At 60.8% G+C, this 18175-nt stretch overlaps 1 protein-coding gene across 2 annotated transcripts; it reads right to left on the reverse strand.

Annotated features, from left to right (window-relative positions):
• Positions 1–583: 583 nt before the first annotated feature.
• Positions 584–13236, reverse strand: CLPTM1L (CLPTM1 like). Of its 2 annotated transcripts, none has more exons than XM_065905458.1 (17): positions 12849–13236; positions 12420–12520; positions 11296–11485; positions 9947–10095; positions 8903–8981; positions 7897–8014; positions 7613–7707; positions 7083–7167; positions 5889–5992; positions 5030–5095; positions 4179–4229; positions 3398–3480; positions 2886–2920; positions 2391–2446; positions 2267–2311; positions 1484–1599; positions 584–1095 (listed from the first exon to the last, which is right to left on the reverse strand). In XM_065905458.1, the coding sequence occupies exons 1-17, from the start codon at positions 13008–13010 to the stop codon at positions 1011–1013; spliced, it is 1620 nt and encodes a 539-aa protein (XP_065761530.1). In that variant the 5' UTR covers positions 13011–13236; the 3' UTR covers positions 584–1010. The 2 variants fall into 2 exon arrangements, with proteins under 2 accessions (XP_065761530.1, XP_065761531.1); XM_065905459.1 differs by having other exon boundaries at positions 9947–10092; positions 12849–13234.
• Positions 13237–18175: the final 4939 nt, after the last annotated feature.

An 18175-nucleotide genomic window follows, 5' to 3' on the forward strand; every position in this document is an offset into this window, starting at 1 on the left:
AGATTCTCCTGTAATGGGGCAGCATGTGCTGGCAGCTGACTCCTGGGGTGGTTCTGTCTGGCCTCGAGGACTTGCGGGGACACACGGATCTGGCCCTGAGAGCTGCCTCGGCGCCAGCCCACACCTAGCCCCACGTTCTGGCCACGGAGGGGCCCTGGCTGCACTCCTGGAGACATCGCTGGAGGCCACCCCACTGAGGAGGTTTGGGCTCACAGCCAGCTCAGTGGCCGAGATGCTGACATGCTCACGTGTCCAGACACCATGCCAGCAGGCTCCAAGAATGGATCTCAGGGGACATGACTGACCGTGTCCCACACCAGCTCTGCCCCTCATCTGCCCTGTCCGTGAAGACACCTTCCTGCCCGGCTTCTCCCTCTGTGACCCCTGGGGTGTTTCTCTAAGAGAACTCGTCTGCTGACCCCTAGGACTGCGACGACTCAGCTTCAAAGTTAGACGCAGACATGTAAGAATAGTTGTGGTCTGAGATTCCTGAAACCTTCTCCTGTTGACAAGCACATACATAAACCGACTGTGTGTTCGTTTCTGGGAACGGGATAAATGCCGCTATCTGAAACTGTTCACGTCATGTCAGGCCAAGGAGAAATTTATTTTAAAATAGAAACATACATACATTAAGTTTTAAAATATTCAAATTTAAACGAAAAGGAAAAAAGCCATTTGATCCCAGAGTCTATACAGAATGGATTCAAGGAGGCATGTGACATCCCCAAGGAGCGCCTACAGACCCCGGGACGGAATCCGGGGTGGGGACCCCGCAGGAGCGGCCCAGCACCCACCAGGACCAGACGCTCTCGGGCCGGCGACCAGGACGGATGTCCGCACGGGCGGCACCGTCAGCGCCGCAGACACGACGTGGAGGCACCCGAGGCCACGAGGGACGCTCGGGGGTTTGGCAACGTAGAGGCGGTAATGGCGGGAGGCCCACCCGCACCGCCGACCCTCCGCAGCAGCGCCCTGCCTGCACTGCGGCTGCACGCGCCGGGTCTGGCTCAGTCTGCGTGGGGTTTCCGCTGGGGGGTCTCCTCGTAGGACTCCCCAAACTCGTTCACTCTACTCTTATCCACGGGATAAAGCCTGCAACGAGACCGTGTGGGCGTCAGGCCGGCTGGCGTGCAAGAGCGAACATGTGTCCTGAGTGCATGACAGCCAGGGCTCAGAGGCTCAGTCCCCGTGGGAGTCCGGCGTGGGTTTGCCTTCACCCTCCCGACATTCTCAGAACGGTCAGGCCAGACCTCTGCTCCCGAGGCCGCCGCCGACAGCTGTACCCACGCCGAGGTGGAGACCGAGCGCTGACTCCTGACGTGCTCACGGGCTGTGGCCCGCCTCACGCTCGTCCGAGCAGGGGAGCGACGGGCTCGCGGGGCGGTCAGACAGACAGCAGCGCTCCTACACGGGGCCCTGGGCCCCGACGCCCCACCTGCCAGTGTCTCTCCCACAGAAGCAGGACTGGGGCCACACTCACCACCGCTGGTATAGGTACACGAGAAACACCACATCGTCCCTGAAGCAGGCCAGCCGGTGGGAGGTGGGCATGGTGATGATGAAGGCGAACACGTCGTCGATGAAGGTGTTGAAGGCCTGCGGGCGGGCGGGGCCATGAGAGCAGAGTCGCCCGGGTACGCGGTCACCCGCGGGCGCTTGCCGCCCAGTGATCTGAGAGCCACCAAAGCGGGGAGCAGCAGGGGGGCCTGGGCCCACGGTGACCCTGGCACGGACGCCATGGCCAGGTGTCCCACCCGCCCTCCACAAACAGCATGGAGGAGCACCACCCGGGAGCCTGGGGTCATGGAGCCGGCCTGCATGGAATGCCCACGCACATCCAAAGCAGAAGGCAGCTTTGACCTTCCCCCACCCCCGACCCAGCACGCGCTAGTTCACAGTTACTGGAGGGTCACGCGGTGCCAGCCTCTGCACGTGGCTGGGCCACGACATGCCCAGACAGCCCTTGGCAGCCCGGGCCTGGACCACTGGACCCACCGCCTGGTGGACAGGGAGCAGCACCCCAGACACCAGCCAGGGGTCAAGGGCGTCCACCCGCCATAGGGTGCGTGGTGGCAGGAAGCAGCGTGGCTGTCACTCGGGAGACCGTCTGTGGGGCTTGGGGCAGGGACCCCGGGCTTCCAGGGCCACTGCGGGGCTCTGTGCTTGAAGGAGAACCCCCCAACGCCCCTCCACGGGAGCACGGCCGACATGGCCCGGCTGTGAGGACCAGGCCCCGCGGGGCTCGTGCAGGCAACGCACTGACCTTGTAGGTGAAGGCCTTCCAGGGCAGGTGGGCCACTGACTTCATCTGGGGACAAGGAAACGGGGCGCGTCAGGGCTGGGCGGCCCAGGGCCGTGGGGCTCACGGGTGAGGGGGCGCCTCTTACCTTGTAGTTCACAAAGAGCTGGGGCAGCATGAACAGGAAGCCGAACGCGTAGACCCCTGGGGAGACACGGGCATGGAGGCACAGGCCCCGGGGCTGCCCCCCCGCCGGGCATCGGGGCCGCCAACACCAGACGCCCGGGAGCTCTGCCTGCAGCCACCCACTGCCTCCTGCTCAGGCCGAGACGGGGCCCTCCCACGCCCAGTGAACACGCCGAGCGGGCCCGGCAGCCTGCGGAGCGGCAGCTCATGGTCTGGACACGCTGAGTGGGCCATGCTTCCCCGGTTCACAGGGCCGGGGGCTGCGGTGCCCCACAGCAGTGGCGTCTGCTGCCCACACCGACTCCTCCACGAGAACACGGTGCCCACAGCCGACCCCACAGGCCCAGCAAGGGGGACACGGGGCAGGGCGGGCAGGGAACCTCTCGCCACACTAGGCCACGCGGCAGCCGACCAGCGTGACCCACTGCAGACACTGGCGCCGAGATGGGAGACTCACCGTTGACGAAGCTGTTGATCAGCCAAGAATACCAGCTGGAAGGCAAGGGCAGATGACGGGGACACCCCTCAGCCCGTGTCGTGACCGAGCCCCCACGCACCTGCCCTCTCTGGTGCCACGGCAGGGGCTGCTCTCGGCGGGCTAGCCCAGGCCACCTGCATGGATGGCAGCCTCCCCGGAGCCCCCACTGAGGGGACGGCAGAGACTGGGCACCGACAGACTTCCCCCGACGACCTCCAGCGGGACGGAACTATGGAGCCCGTGGGCAGCCCTGAACCCGGCCCGAGCGCCGGTGCTGTCAGGGATGCCTGCGCTGGGAGGATGGGGCCAGGACAGTGTGCAGGCCCTGGCCCCTCTGGACACGGGCTGTGTGGCAGCCCCAAGTCTGCTCCCGCAAGTGCTCCCCACCTCGCGGGGACCAGACGGCCGCATGGGGCCAGCAGCAGGCAGCCAGGACCGTGGCCAAGGGTGAGGCTGCGCTGGACCTGCGGCTGTCAGCAGGGTGCCCTCACCTCTTGTACTTGATGTTGAGCAGCGAGTAGACGGCGCCCCCGATGCAGAGCGGGTAGAGCAGGTAAGACAAGTACCTCATGGCCTGGGGGGCAGGAAGTGCCCGGTCAGGGCCCGGCCTCCGAGCTGCCTAGACCCACAGACCCACGGGCACAGCAACGGGACGTCGAGGGCAGTGAAGCCGGGCTGCGTGGAGGACACAAGCTGGCGAGCATCTACCCACAGGACGTCCACCACGAATGTGTGACGGATCCACACTCGCCCCCAACATAGCCAGACTCACAGCCCGACCAGGGGCAGGCGGGGGCCCAGATGTCCAGCAAAGGACTCTGAGGGAAAGCTCCGGGCTCCATGCTGGGGCTGCCTGCCAACTAAGGCAACTCACCACCCTCGATTCCAATCTGGGCTTTACCGAAACCCAGTGAAGACTGGGATGCAGCCGATGCCCGTGAAACCAGAACACAAAAACCCTGCACAGGGAATGTGTGAACCAACCCGAAAACCACGTGGGAGGGGGAACCCGAAAACCACGTGGGGGGGAACCCCACGTCGCAGAAGGGACCTGGCTTACAGCCCCACAGCCCCACGGGGAGGAAGACGTCTCCAGCAGGACAGGACGTGGCTCAGGGGCCCACAGGACTGGGGTCCGGGAGCCCCCAGCGCCCCCTCCTGGGTCAGAAACCCAGCAGGCAGCTTCCCAGGGTCTTGGCCAAGGTGGGGCAGGCCCCACACCCAGGACGGGCCTTCTCCGCGGGTGGCCACAGCCAGGAGCATGCCGCTCACCTGGGTGTCGTACTGCTCTGTCTTCTTCTCAGATTCACTGTAAGCGCCAAACTGCAAAGGAGTTCCACACAAGCACGTCACCCCAGGGGCCAGGCAGGCACCTGGGCTCAGCCCGGCTGCGACCGAGAGGGGAGCAGGCTGCAGGCTGAGCAGGGGGAACCCAGCCAGGCATGGGGTCACCCACAGCCGTGAGCACACAGCCTGGGACGCAGGCCCGGCGACCTGGATGTCACGCGGCGCGGCCGCTTCCTGCCCTGGTCCTGCTGGGCTCTTAGTAAGCACCCCGCTCTCCATCAGCCTGGGCAGACATGCTGGGGTGACTGCACCCCACCGCCGTGTGACCCACCCTTGACCTGCACGCCTGGAGCCTCAGAGTCCCAGGGGTCTTCACATGAGGCACGCCACACCAAGCAGAGCAGCCGCCCAGCCATAACCTCCCGCTGACGCCCCAGGAAGCTCGACACCGGAGAGCCCCTCGAGGTGTGGTCAGGGGGACCCCACCCCCGCGGGACACTCCACTTGAGCTGGGTTAACCAGCGTCCTGCCTGGTCATGGGGTGGTGGGGGTTGCTGCTCCTACAGCTGGAGATGGGGGACCCCAGGGGAGTCAGAGCCCAGGGGGCTTGAAGGCAGAGCTGCGGAGGGGTGAGCTGCCCCGCCCACACCAAGAGCCCTGCGTCTCCCTGCAGGCCTACAGGTGACCACGAGACGGTCACCTGCCCTCAGGACTGTACGTCGCGGGAACACAGCCAAGGGACGTGTGCAGCGGTCAGCCTGCACCACAGGCCGGCTGCAAAAGGACGAAGGTGACGGGTCCCCAAGAGGACACGGGGGGGGGGGGGGAGTCCCTACCTGAATCGTGGGCCGCAGGCCTCTCCAGACGACGGTCATCTTCAAGGCCTTTTTCACTTTCCACAACTGAGAAGGGAAAACCCATACCTGAGGTTCCAGGACCCAGAAGCAGCCATGGCTGCTCCTTGGATGGAGACCGATCAGGACACTGGCTGCACTGCACCCCAGCTAAGCCTGAGCACTTGGCGGGCCCCTGACCAACGCCCATCTCCAGCACAGACCCAGCCTGTCCACCCTTGGGAAGCACCAAGTTCCCACCTAGTTCACCTATGCCTAGCCACCGCCAGCCACCTCCAGACTTGCCCTGGCACCTTCTTCCACACAGCCCAGAGCCTCACGTCCTGCCATGGCCAGGTGTCTCCAGGTGGCCGCCTCCCTGAGGTGCGGTCAGCACAACAGCCATGAAGTCGGTTTCCATGTGACTTGTGGCTGCGGGAGGGCCCCACCAGCACTTCCCCAGGGGCACCCACAGGCAAGGGCCTGGACACAGCCACGCTGAGGGTCCTGGTGAGGGCGGTGCCGGAGGCCCAAGGGGCCCTGGACTCCAGAAACGGGGCGCCCTGGCCCATCACCCCCACACCGCCCCATCACACATCCTGATCCACACAGCATCAGTTCAGTGAGAGCCACGGGGTCCACCCACCAAGTTACCACGTCCCGCGGGCGGACGGGATGCGGGACTTCCAGATGGAGTCAACGGGGCTGTGCGGAGCTCCACTGGAGGAGCCAGGCAGAGGCGCCCTCACCCTAGCCAGGCCAGCCAGTCCCCAGGCAGATGCCGGTCCCGACCCGCACTGAGCGCCTGGGCCCCAGGACTTTCGAGGCAGCACGCAGACTGGCGCCCAGGTGGGCCTCTCACCTCGATGGCGGCTCCGATGCCCGCGGGTACCAGCACCAGGAGGCTCGTCTGCTCGTCCAGCAGGAACAGGAAGATGACCACGGTGCTGAAGCAGCGCCAGAGCACTGGGGACGGGAGGGCGGGGCTGAGCGGGGGGCGGGGCTGAGCGCAGGGCGGGGCCAGCCCTCCACGCCCACATGCACCAATGCAGCACACAGAGCCCTGGGGACGGGCGGGCGGGGCTGAGCGCGGGCGGGGCCAGCCGGCTGCGCCCACACGCACCCATGCAGCAGAGCCCTGGGGACTGGTGGGCGGGGCTGAGCGCGGGGCGGGGCCAGCTCACCGCGCCCACAGGCACCCATGCAGCACACAGAGCCCTGGGGACGGGCGGGCGGGGCTGAGCGCGGGCGGGGCCAGCCGGCTGTGCCCACACGCACACCCACACAGGTGCACACTCATGCCCACACCTGCACAGGCACACACATGCAGAGGCATTCAGCCCTTCAAGCACGTCTCCCCTCTGTCCACTGAAAGGGAGCCGTGGAAACCGCAGAACGACCGTGAGGGGCCGGGAGGTGAGTGAGCCACACTAGCTGACACGACGACACGGACGGGGTGCGGGGACCAGGTCCCTGACGGGGACCCCACGGTGCCCGCGCCTGTCTTCCCAGCGGAGACTCAGGAGCCACCAGGGCTGTGGGAGCGCCCCCTGCAGGGCAGTGCCCACCGGCAACTCGGGTCCCAGGCCCCACAAACCCTGCTCACACCACCACCGGGAAGGCCAGCAGGGGGCCGGGGGCTCAGCGGGGTCCTCCCCTCCGAGGAAGTCAGGGGTCAGGACAGAAGACCCCGAGACTCGGACTCTGGACGCAGGGGCCACTCAAGCACCCCAGGCCCGTCCCTCGGGAGTGACTGCCACAGGAGCTGAAGAACCACCCCCTGCTGGGAAGTCAGCCTGGCGCCCGGCAGGACCATGAGTCCACGCAGACGAGCTCGAGAACCGGCCCCCGCAGCCCCTGCCCCGGGCAGACGAGGTGCTCACCACCGCCAGGAGGCTGCCCTCGCCCTCCCAGGCTGCTCCCATGGAGACCTAAAACCCGCCCCAAGCAAGAGCTGCGTGGTCCCGGGCGAACACCCCTGTGGGCGTCAGAGCAAGCTCGTCTGCCGCCCGCGTGGCCCAGCGGGGGGCACCTCGGGCAAGTCCTGAGCTGCTACCTGCTTTGGTGGACATGCCGATCATGCTCTTCTTCTTCTTCCAGAAACTGATGTCGTTTTTAAATGCCAGGAAATCAAAAAGCAGCTGAAAGACGACAGAACAGTGCTGAGCCCCCGCGCTGTGTGGGAGAGCACGGGCTTGGTTGGAGATGCTCTCCACTCAGGGAGACCCGGCCCTGGCGCAGCTCTGACCAGTTCCGGCTCCCCCGGCCTGTGGACCCGCTGTTACAGCCGGGCGCACAGGCCTCACCCCTGCCCTCCAGCCTCAGGTACAGCCCCACACGGGCTTTCCTGGCAGCCGCCAGCTGCTGCGTGTAACGGAGACCCTCCCAGCAGGACCAGACTGTAACTCTTGGAATCGCCGTGCCAGACCTCGAACGAGGAAACGCGTATTTTGCTAATCTCATTGATTTTGATTTATTTTCAAAATGGCTCCAAACAGATGAAGCCGAGCCCTTCAGCTGGTCAAGCCTGAGTGCAGACCCCTCTCCTGGGGGGTGGGGAGAGGGAAGGAAGCCAGGAGCACTCACGTGGAACGCAGCCACGAAGAAGGTCAGCGCCAAGAAATACAAGTTGGTGTCGACAAAGATCCCCTTCACTTCATCAGCATCCTTCTCTGAGAACCCTGGAGATAACCAAGGCCCCAAATGAAGCGTGACGTGGACCCACACTACAGAGCCCCGAGGGGTCACCTCGTCTGCAGAGGAGCTCCTTGGACCCCACAAGGCCCAGGGGCGATGGCCTCACAGGTGGACAGGCGCCAAGTTCTGGGGTCCCCGACTCCCCGCTCCTGGGGCACACCCGGCACCCTCACCAAACTGCTGCAGCGAGTACACAGCGTCCTGCATGTGGATCCAAAAGCGCAGCCGCCCCAGCGAGATCTTGTCGTAGGACACGGTGAGCGGCAGCTCGGTGCTGGAGCGGTTGATGACCTGCAGGGAGGAGCAGCGAAGGTCCGGCCCTGCGCCAAGCTGGGCCCCCGTGGGCCCGGCACCACACCGTCCTCTGAGGACCTGCAGGTGTCTCCTCCAGGAAGCCCTCACTCCTCAAGCTCCCTTCCATCACCCGAACCCTAAGTGTCTCTCTTGACCACGGCCCTGGGTGCCGGCACCTCCTGGGCAGGTATGGGGACCCACTTGGGCAGCTGAGTCAAGCAGAGACCATGGGAGCCTGCGCCCGTCCAGAGGAGCAGATGCTGAGCTGCCCTGAGGAGAACACGGTGGGGCGGTCACACTCATGGGGGCAGCGGGAGCTGCAGGGAGGGGTGGCCCTCAATGGGGCCTTTGAGGACACTTGCAATTGACATGTGACTGTGTGTAGAGGGGAGGTGTCCCGTGACACCTGACCCTGCAGTCGCAGGCAAGCACATGTGGGTCAGCGGGCCCCACACAGCTGAGCTCTGTCCAGCAGACACTGAGCAGGAGGCCTCCACAGAGAGGTCACCTCCCATACCCTAAACGAGTCCCCGCGGGTCGGGGACACTGTGACATGCCTGTTCGGGTGCTGCAAGGCGCCCAGCACGATGCCTGCAGCGGTAAGCAACCTCGGGTGTCAGCTGTTACCGCTGCGGTCAGCCCAGCCCAGCCCACCCCAGGGGGAGCAGGAGACCGGGGCCAGCCTGGAGGAGGTAGGCTCTGCTCCAGACACTCAGGAACAGGCCAGGCCTCCACACCAGACACCTGGGCCCCCATGGAGCCACAGCCACAGCCACTCGGGGGCCGAGCAGCTGTCCGAGGCTCCACGCTCATCACAGGCAGGGCCCGCGCGCCTGCAATGTGTGAGCTGTGCGGGGGTCGGGGGTCAGGGGTCGGCCGACTCACCATGAGGTCCTTGACGCGGTTGCTCAGCTGGTCGATGAACAGGATGGGCAGATAGTGCACCGTCTTCCCCAGCTGGATCCTGGGGGCAGGGCCGTCTCCGGGTCACCGGGGGCTCCCGCACCCAAGAGGACTGGAGCCCCAAGATGCTGGGTCTGCCTCACAGACCGCTCCCCCAACCGCGACGCCAGCGGCTTCTGGTCGCCGACAGGCCCCGGACTCGCATTCCCACGGGGAGCGGAGGGGCCTGTGCTACGTTCCCCCCTCACAGCTGCCACCGGGAGGACGCGGTGAGGCTGGGCACTGGGCGCTCACTGGGACGCCACTCACGACGCAGAGAACGAGGGGCCGTGCGTGCCCCACATGGGGCGTCCAGGGTGCGGGGAGACGTGAGGGCCACCTGCCTGGGCGGGGGAGGGAGGAGCGTGCGGGCAGGGGCTCTCACCCAGTGACCCACACGCTCTCAACTATGAATGCACCCAGCGTTAAAAACGAGATCCTGACTTTACAAAAGGCAAAACTTCGTAACCACACCAGAGGAACCACTGCAAAGTGCGGAAGGCAACAATTCTCATTCGCATTTCCAGGCGCTACGTGTTGACCCGGGGCCGGGCTGGGCGGCGGGGGGGCTCCCTGCAGCACACAGACGCAGGGTGACCTAAGCCGGTTTTAACAGTTATGATTCCAATGGCAAGTAGCGGTAACAGGACGACCTAACGATCAATGTTTAAGCCGAGGGAGTGGAGTGCAAACTCGCAGGATGCAGACAGGTCAGAGCCTCCAGGGTGCAGGGTGACTCGGCCGAATCAGGTTCTCCACTCTCCCTCCGAGACAAACACCCACTGTTCCCTTCTTCCCTCCCGGTTCTGGTGGCAGCTGTGATCTGTGAGACCCCCCCGAGGAGGTGGGAAGAGGGGGCTCCCCCACCCACCGGATCCCCCCCTGCTGTCGGCTCAGGGGTGACGAGCGAGGCTCAAGCCAGGCACGTGAACTACAGCGACCCCCTGCCCCGGGCCTCAGCGGCGAGGCCCAAGCTGCGGCACCTACATCTTCATGTAGCGGTGCACGTCCGCGGGCAGGGAGGCCCCATCAAAGACGAAGTTGTCCACCATCACGTTGAGGGTCAGTCTGGGCCTCCAGTGAGAAACAGGCTCGTCCAGGGCACTCGTCGGCTTCTTCTTGGCCTCGATCTGCTGCTGACCATGAGCGCTGACTCAGCAGGGAAAGGCTGGGAGGGGCGGGGTCCGGCAGGTCTGGGACGGGGGTGTGGAACCCTCACGGAGCCTCGAGCAGAGAGCGCAGCCCCAAGCAGGCCCGAGGGGGACCCTGGCGGCCCTCGCCCAGACCCTCACTCCCCACCGCCTGCTCACAGCAGAAGCAAAAGGCCTGCTGTTCCAGAGCACGTGGTCCTGGATCTCACTGACTCCTGTCCCGGGTCCCCAGCCCGAGCGGAGGCCCCGGGAAGGCCGAGCCCTGGAAGAGGGGCGGGAGGCGCGGGCAGTCTGGAGAGGAGACCCATACAGCCTGCAAGGAGCCTGAACCCAGATGCTTCTAAAGCAGCTCCACCCAGCCTTCTGGAGGGGGCGTGTCTGCACCTGGGCAAAAAGCCTAAATCCACTAAATTCAGAACAAACCCTTCCCGGCAGGGAGATCTTAAAGTTGGATCTGAGCAGCCCCGTGAACAGCGACGCTCTGTTTATCTCCACCCTCCAGCTCCAGTTCAGCTCTAGCAGTAACACCAGGACCGTCTTCCCAGAAGCAGCAACAGCTGACGCTGACTCAGCACCTGCCCGATCCAGAGCCGCTCTCCACCCTCCACAGGCCGCTGGGCTCCTGGGAAGGCCCTGGGGCAGCGCTGTGTGGTCTGCATGGGAAGGGAACCCAGGGGCCTTTCCAGGACACAGAGAAGACGGTGGGGACACCTCCCGGCGAGCTGCCGCCACTGGCCATGAGGAACTCTCCTTCTAGGGCACATGGCCCCAAACACCAGGCTACCTGTTCTGTCCTCCCTTGTGGTCACGGCCAAGTGCGCGCCCATCAGCCTTCTCTGCACGTGTGGTTTTCTAGGCGTACGAGACACACTTTGTACTCTTGCCTTTCTCCTAACTTGGGTCACATCCTTAGAATCGACACCCCAGCACTGCCTTATCCTGCCCCAGCACAGCATCACCAGCTCCAAGTCTGACCATAGCCGAGGGGGACCACCCTGCACCGACTCTCTGCCCTCCACACACGCTCCCAGGGCTCAGAGGCCTGGTGACCTGAGAAGGAATCCAGGTAAAGAAGGTCACCGGACACTCAGACTGCACATCACTAACTGAACGGGGATAACCGCACGTGCAGACTCGTGTGGACTCCAAGGGGCCAGCAGGCTTCCTTCCACAGGCACCGCTCACCTGCGCTGCAGGTTCCCCAGTGAGCAGGTTGACCTCTTCCGGCTTGGGGACCATGTAGGTGGTCAGCGGGCTCACCAGGTGCACCTGCTTCCCGTCGTTCCAGGGCAGGATGCCGGCATGGTGGAGAAAGATGTAGGCGTACAGCGTGCCATTGTTCCTCGTTTTTTTGGGAACAGAGACGTTGACTGTCCTGAAAGAACACACAGGATGACAGCAACCCCATAAGTGTTCTGTTCTATGGAGGTGGAGGCTATGCAAGCATGTCTATACAAAATGCCGTTGTGAACAAAAACCAGTTACTGTCGGCTGAGATGTACTAAGAGTGAAAGCCACCTGCCTGGATGTTACTGAGGTCCTAAACGTGCATTTACGCAGCGTGCTCTGAAACGTACTCTGCCGCAAAGCTGAAAGGCCTGCATGCCGACCCCAGGCACGCGTGACCCGCCCCGCCCCACAGCAGCTCTCCCACAGGACTCGAGCCCTGCCCATCACACACCCCAGTGCTCCTCTTGATGCCTCCCAGACAACAAAGACGGAAGAGGACGACTCGAGATGAACACATCGCTTTTAAAATAACATTTCTTGAAACTTAAAAAACTAGAACCATCAGTTACATGCAACGCTACATACTTCAATATTTATACTGGTTGCTCTTTTCTATAAAGTTACACTTCACTTAATTTTGATTTTCTGCTAAATTCTTCCCTCCATCCTTCTCTTTTCCCTTCTAGATGACAGAACTGAACCACTTCTGATGGGAAAACACAAGTTTTGCTGGGAAAACACAAGTTTTGCTGTGGGAACTGTGTAAGCTCTGTCCTCCACGTCGTCTGCACCCATCCCCACCGCTCCGGAAACTCCCCAGGGCCGAGCTGCATCCCACAACTGCTAGAAGCCGGGTAAGCTACTTTCTGAGTGACAAACTGGTCAACTGCTCCTTTCAAGTGAAACGAAGTTTGCTGCCTACGTTTCACAGATGTTTGCAGCTGAAATGCTGCACCGTGCACAAGAGGGTCGATAACGCCACTTCTCTGAGGCACACTTCTCACACTCACACACACACTGACTCTTCAACAGTCTCAACGCCTACGGGGCTTGCCTGTCACCTTGCCCACATAGGTTACCTTTCAAATTTGGACTCCACGTCAAAGTCCTCCACGTTCAAGACCAGGTCCACGTTGTTCTCGGCGCCCAGGTTGGACCGCGTGGTGGTGTAGACACTGAGCTGGAAGAAGGACCGTCAGGAAAATCAAGCCTGCGGGGGCCCTGACAGAAAGCGCCGGGCGCTGACAGAGGAAGGCCTGAGCGGCCGCCGCGCCTCAGGGGACAGAACTCGGCGGTGACGGGATGGCTGTGAGGGACAAGCCTGCCGCAGAGGGACACCTGCTGAAGCCTGAGGCTGGCCGCCGGACGGGGCGGGGCACAGGGGCCAGCTGCGGGCGAGGGTCGCCCGGGCTCGGGGCGGGGAGGCGGCCCCGCCCGGGTCAGAGTCTGGCGCCCGACTCGGCCCGCCCGGCCCGAGGGTGGCGGTCGGGGTGGGGGCCCGCGCTCACCTGCAGCTTGGGCCTCTGCGCCAGGTAGGGCTGGATGCAGCGGCCGTGGCCGGAGCACGGGCGGGTGTAGACGATGCCGTACATGACCCAGCAGGTGTGCACCACATACACCACGAACACGCCCACGACCAGGCTGGTGAAGGAGCTCCGGCCGCTCCACATGGCGCCGCCGCCGGGCCCGGCCGGGCCGCCTCGCAGACGCGGGCACTCCGCCCGCCCGGCGCCCTGCCGGACGCTCCGGCCGCCGCCGCTCACGCGAGAGCCGCCGCGCGCTGCCGCCACCGCCGGGGAACGAACGCGCCGCGCGCCGCGGGCCGCCGGCTGCCCCGCATGCTCGCCGCCGCCGCCGCCGCCGCCGACCTGTCGCCGCTGGATTCGCCGCCGCGCCGCTTCCGGGCCTCTCACCATCCCCCGGAAGTGGGCGCGCCGCGTGGCCCCCTGGGAAGCGTAGTCCCACCGGCCTCGCGCACGCGCCTGCGTCGGGGGCGCGGTGTGACGTCACCCGCCGCGCCGTTCTCCCGCCGTGCCCCGCGATTCCGGCGGGGGAAGTGTCGCGGAGAGGGGAAGCCGCGGGGTGGCGGGCCGGCCCGCGCGCACCCTCCTTCCGAGCAGCCGGCGGGACCCCCTGGACCCCGGCTGGCGCCGAGTGGCGTAGGGGAGCGCGCGGTCCCTCAGCCTGAGTCTGGAGTAGGGTCGACAACGTGAGAGGTGGAAGCGGAAAAAAATAGGCGCGCGAAAGGCAGCGACCGTTTCGTGTTTATTTTCGCTGTATTTAGATATGAGCCCCCCAGGTGGGCCGTGTGTGGAGAAGAACGCAGCCTTTCTAGAAGAAAGGCGGGGCCCCCCTGTCAGAACTAACAACAATCAATCATTAGAAACGGGTTTGATTTGAGCCAAACTAAGAACCAGGCCAGAGGCTCACTACCCCGGTTTCTCTGAGAAACCGCTCCGGAAAAGCGTGGTTTTTAGCACAGTTTTATATCTTATCAAAGCAAAGAACGTTAAACAAGTCAGGGATACATTTCTTTAAGGTTGAAACAAACAAAAAAACAGACTAGCACGCTGACAGAGTCAACCTGGCCTTGCCTCTGGGAAGGGAGTCTTTATCACAGAAAGTCCCGCATCTGGGTCTCAGGAAGAGCGGCTCTTAATCTTTACTTTTAAAATGGACGTTCTTTACTTCTGGTCAGTGTGTCCTTCTCTCTAATAATTAAAGCAGGTGTACAATGTATGTTTGATAGGCCACAAATAGGTCATTTTATTTAGTGAGGATCAAGTTCAAGTGAATTGATGTATAAGCCAGAGTGATCTCTTTATATCAATACGTGATCATTGAAGAAATTTGTAAAAATCATTCTCCAGTGCGTCCTGGGAGCCACCGTCATCAAGGGCTGAACCTGATCCTCAAGAGCTCCCATTAGAACCCACCGCCTGCTGGAGGGAGAGTCTAGCTGGGGCTCCAGGGAGGGAGGGAACTTGTATGGCTTGATGGTGGTCACATTTTCCTGTTGAGAGATGCCCTGATGGCCTCTGGAAGGGGACGTGTTCTTCCTGTTTCCATCCGAGAGCCTGTGGAATCAGGACCCTTGGTTCACTGGAGCTGCCCATGCCCAGTGGCCAGCTCCCTGTGATGGAGGGCGTACCATCTGCGTTCCTATTCACAACTACTTCTTTCTCTTTTTCTTCTGTCTCAGGCAATCAAAAACGTTGCTAAGCATTTCTAGAAGTGGTAGATGCTGTTAAAGCCCCAGTGAATTGCTCAGGAGAGCGGTTTGCTGGATCAGGAGCAGTGGAGGGCTGGAGGCCTCCCAGGAACGAGACATGGGGCGGAGTGCAGCGGTGGCTCTGGGCCGTGCCCCTGGGATACGGGCCAGGGACCCTGAGGACATCAGAGAGTTTTCCCTGCCTCTCACATACTCATGCAGCATCTGCTCGTGGCCCTCTGGCCCCAGCCCCTGGGATAGCATGTAGCTGGACCCCGTTCTCCCTCTTCCCCTCCAGCCTGCTCTCTGTTCAGCACAGCCACCCCGCTGCTGGAAACCCTTTGCTGACCCGTTACCCTGAGTATAAAATCCATGCTCCTTAGCAGTGAGTTGTGCCCTGGCCGGCATGCCCTGCGCTCCTGCTACACTTGCGGGAGCCCCTGCAGGGCCAGGCTGCTCCCCACCTCACAGCTTTGCCCCCACTGCACTGCTCTGCAGTCGGGGGAGGTGCACTGTAGGCCTGTGACCTGTGGGGAACACAGACCAGCGCCAGCCGTGGAAGCCCGAGGGGGGTGGGGCTCACGGCCCCCAAAGGCCAGGATGCAGGCGGGCCTCGGGGAGGGGCTCTGGGTGCAGCTTCAGACCCCTCTCCCAGTCTCATCCGAGGTGCAGCTAGTTATTGGCACACAGGGAGGAGAGCTGTCCTGCATAGCTAGGTGTCCTGCTGTTTGTGCGTCAGCTATGGCGTATGGGAGCTTGGGGCCCACCCAGGTTCCAGATTCCAGGTCACGCCCTGTGTTGATGCCCGGCCTTCCTGGTGAGGATGTGGCTCCCACAGGGTTCTCTTTCCCACCTGAGAAAAATGCCCACTGTTGGAAAATTATTCATGCTAGCGCTCATGTATCTGAGCATCTCCTGGTGCTGGTTCATAGGTGATATTTGGAGGATGAAGCTGGTGATTTGGAGAACTGACCTGGTGAGCCTGGGCATTTGTTTGGGTTCTTTGAATGCAAACCATTCTCCAGAGTGAGACTCATTCTCAGGGCCCCTCAAATGTCGGCTCCGTGCGCTGTGTGAGAGCAGAAGCTCTGTGCGCGCGTACCCACCCTGCAGACCATCAGGGGCCGGTGCTCTGCATCGTTTTCTCATGGGGGTGGGCTCACCCGGGGAAAGAGGAGACGCTGCAGCCATCCAGGGCTGCAGGGAGCGCCCCTCTTCCCCAGGGGCCTCTCTATACTTCATTCACGGTCAACCCCAAGCCAAGAGGACTCTTGGTGTGATCCTAAGTTTGTATCGTATTTTTAGGCCCCAGGACCTACTCACCACCGCCCCCAAGGATGAATACCATGAGCGGCTCAGGATGAAGGCCATGGACCCGGGCTTCCTGCGGCAGGCGCCCGCTTCAGGGGAGAAGCCACCTCAGTCCTCACTTGCTTCTAAGCACGCCATCAGCTGCACCATCGTTTTTGCTCTAAGCAGTCTATTATCTTTTAAGTAAAATTTACCTCTGCTCTCTTTACTCTTTTGCACATATCCTGGCTTCTTGCTGCTGTTTACTCCTTCAGCCTCAGTAACTTCTTAGGAGTTTCTTGTTCAGCAGATCTGCTGGTGGTGAATTCTGTCAAGCACTCCTTGAATGAGACTGCGTTTAATCTGCTTTCACCTTTTTGAAAGATTTTCACTAAGTATCAAATTCTAGGTCGATGGGCATTCTTCAAGCGTGTTGAATATTGTTTTATTATCTTCCAGTTTGCACTGTTACTGATGAGAAATTGGCGGTTATGCCTATGCTTGTTTAACTGTGCAGTCTATTTTTTTCTGGCTGCTTTTAGAATTTATATAAAAAGTCACTGGTTTTCAGCAATTTGCTGTAGTAGTTTCCCTTGTCTGTTCTTGTAGGGAAAGAGCAAATTAGCCAGGATGGCGTGGTCAGACTCTCCCGCCCCACATCCTCTCGCTCTTGCTCCACGTTTTGTAAATAATGATTCTGTAACAGCTGAGATCACTTACGGCACTGAGCATGTGCATCATGTTCCCGCTTAGTCACGCGCAACCTTCTGTAAGCATGTAAAAGCTCCACCTGGAAAGTCCGTGTGTGTGTATGTGTGTGCGTGTGTGCGCGCGCAACCTTTCTTCTGTAAGCCTATATAAGCTCCCCCTGGAAAGTCCGTGTGTGTGTGTGTGTGTGTGTGTGTGTGTGTGTGTGTGTGTGTGTATGTGTGTGCGTGTGTGCGCGCGCAACCTTTCTTCTGTAAGCATATATAAGCTCCACCTGGAAAGTCCGTGTGTGTCCGTGTGCGTGTGTGTGTGTGTGCATGCATGTGTGTGTTAGCTGTGCTGTGAAGTGAAACTTGTTCAGTCATGTCTGACTGTTTGCTACTGTACAGCCCATGGAATTCTCTAGGCCAGAATACTGGAGTGGGTAGCCTTTCTCTTCTCCAGGGGATCTTTGCAACCCAGGGATCAGACCCAGGTCTCCCACATTGCAGGCAATTCTTTACCAGCTGAGCCACAAGGGAAGCCCTTGGTGTGAAGGGGCTATGTTGTGTCTGTATATGTGTGTGTGTTGGCTGTGCTGTGAAGGGTCTGCGTTACGCCTGTATTATGCCTGTGTCCGCTGGGTCAGTCATGAGAGGTGAGAATACAATGTGTCTGCTGCTACCACTGCTGTGCCAGTCAGGAGAGAATAAATGTGTCTGCAGTTCCCACAACTCCTTGGGTTTTCTTCCAGCTTTCCTGCTTGTGCCTTGACTACATTGGGTTCAAGAACAGTGAGACATTTGGTATACTGAGCAGGATCAGCAAGACAGTCCTGCTTGAGGCCTATTGAACTTATTCAATTTGTGAATTTCATTAAATTTTAAAACACTGCAGCCAAGATACCTTCACATGTGTTTTATCTGTCTCTTCTTTGGGGGTGTGTGTTAGGTGTATGTATTAGACGGTTTGCTGTCCCAGTGTTGGTGAAGCTGTGTTAATTTTCTCAGCTTTTATCCCCTCTTCTTGCTTAGGTTTGAATACCTTCTAAAGCTATGTATCACTTCTTAAGTGATCAATGTAAAGAAATAGAGGAAAACAATAGAATGAGAAAGACTAGAGATCTCTTCAAGAAAATTAGAGATAACAAGGGAATATTTCATGCAAAGATGGGCACGATTAAGGACAGAAAGGATATGGTCCTAGGGGAAGCAGAAAATATTAAGAAGAGGTGGCAAGAATACACAGAAGAACTATAAAAAAAGATCTTCATGACCCAGATAACCACAATGGTGTGATCACTCACCTAGAGCCAGACATCCTGGAATGTGAAGTCAAGTGGGCCTTAGGAAGCATCACCACAAACAAAGCTAGTGGAGGTGATGGAATTCCAGCTGAGCTATTTCAAATCCTAAAAGATGATGCTGAGAAAGTGCTGCACTTAATACGCCAGCAAATTTGGAAAACTCAGCAGTGGCCACAGGACTGGAAAAGGTCAGTTTTTATTCCAATTCCAAAAAAAGGTAATGCCAAAGAATGTTCGAACTACCACACAATTGCACTCATCTCACATGCTAGCAAAGTAATGCTCAAAATTCTCCAAGCAAGGCTTCAACAGTGTGTGAACTGAGAACTTCCAGATGTTCA

This window comes from Muntiacus reevesi, chromosome 14 (assembly GCF_963930625.1).
Source record: "Muntiacus reevesi chromosome 14, mMunRee1.1, whole genome shotgun sequence".
In the NCBI taxonomy this organism is placed as follows: Eukaryota; Metazoa; Chordata; class Mammalia; order Artiodactyla; family Cervidae; genus Muntiacus; species Muntiacus reevesi.

Excerpts from the sequence above, each read along its gene's own strand:
- CLPTM1L (XM_065905458.1), bottom strand. The coding sequence starts at position 13,010 with ATGTGGAGCGGCCGGAGCTCCTTCACCAGCCTGGTCGTGGGCGTGTTC. Across the intron at positions 7,168-7,612 it reads TCTTCGTGGCTGCGTTCCAC|CTGCTTTTTGATTTCCTGGC; the intron begins GTGAGTGCTCCT and ends GTCGTCTTTCAG. Across the intron at positions 2,312-2,390 it reads AGCTCTTTGTGAACTACAAG|ATGAAGTCAGTGGCCCACCT; the intron begins GTAAGAGGCGCC and ends CCTTGTCCCCAG.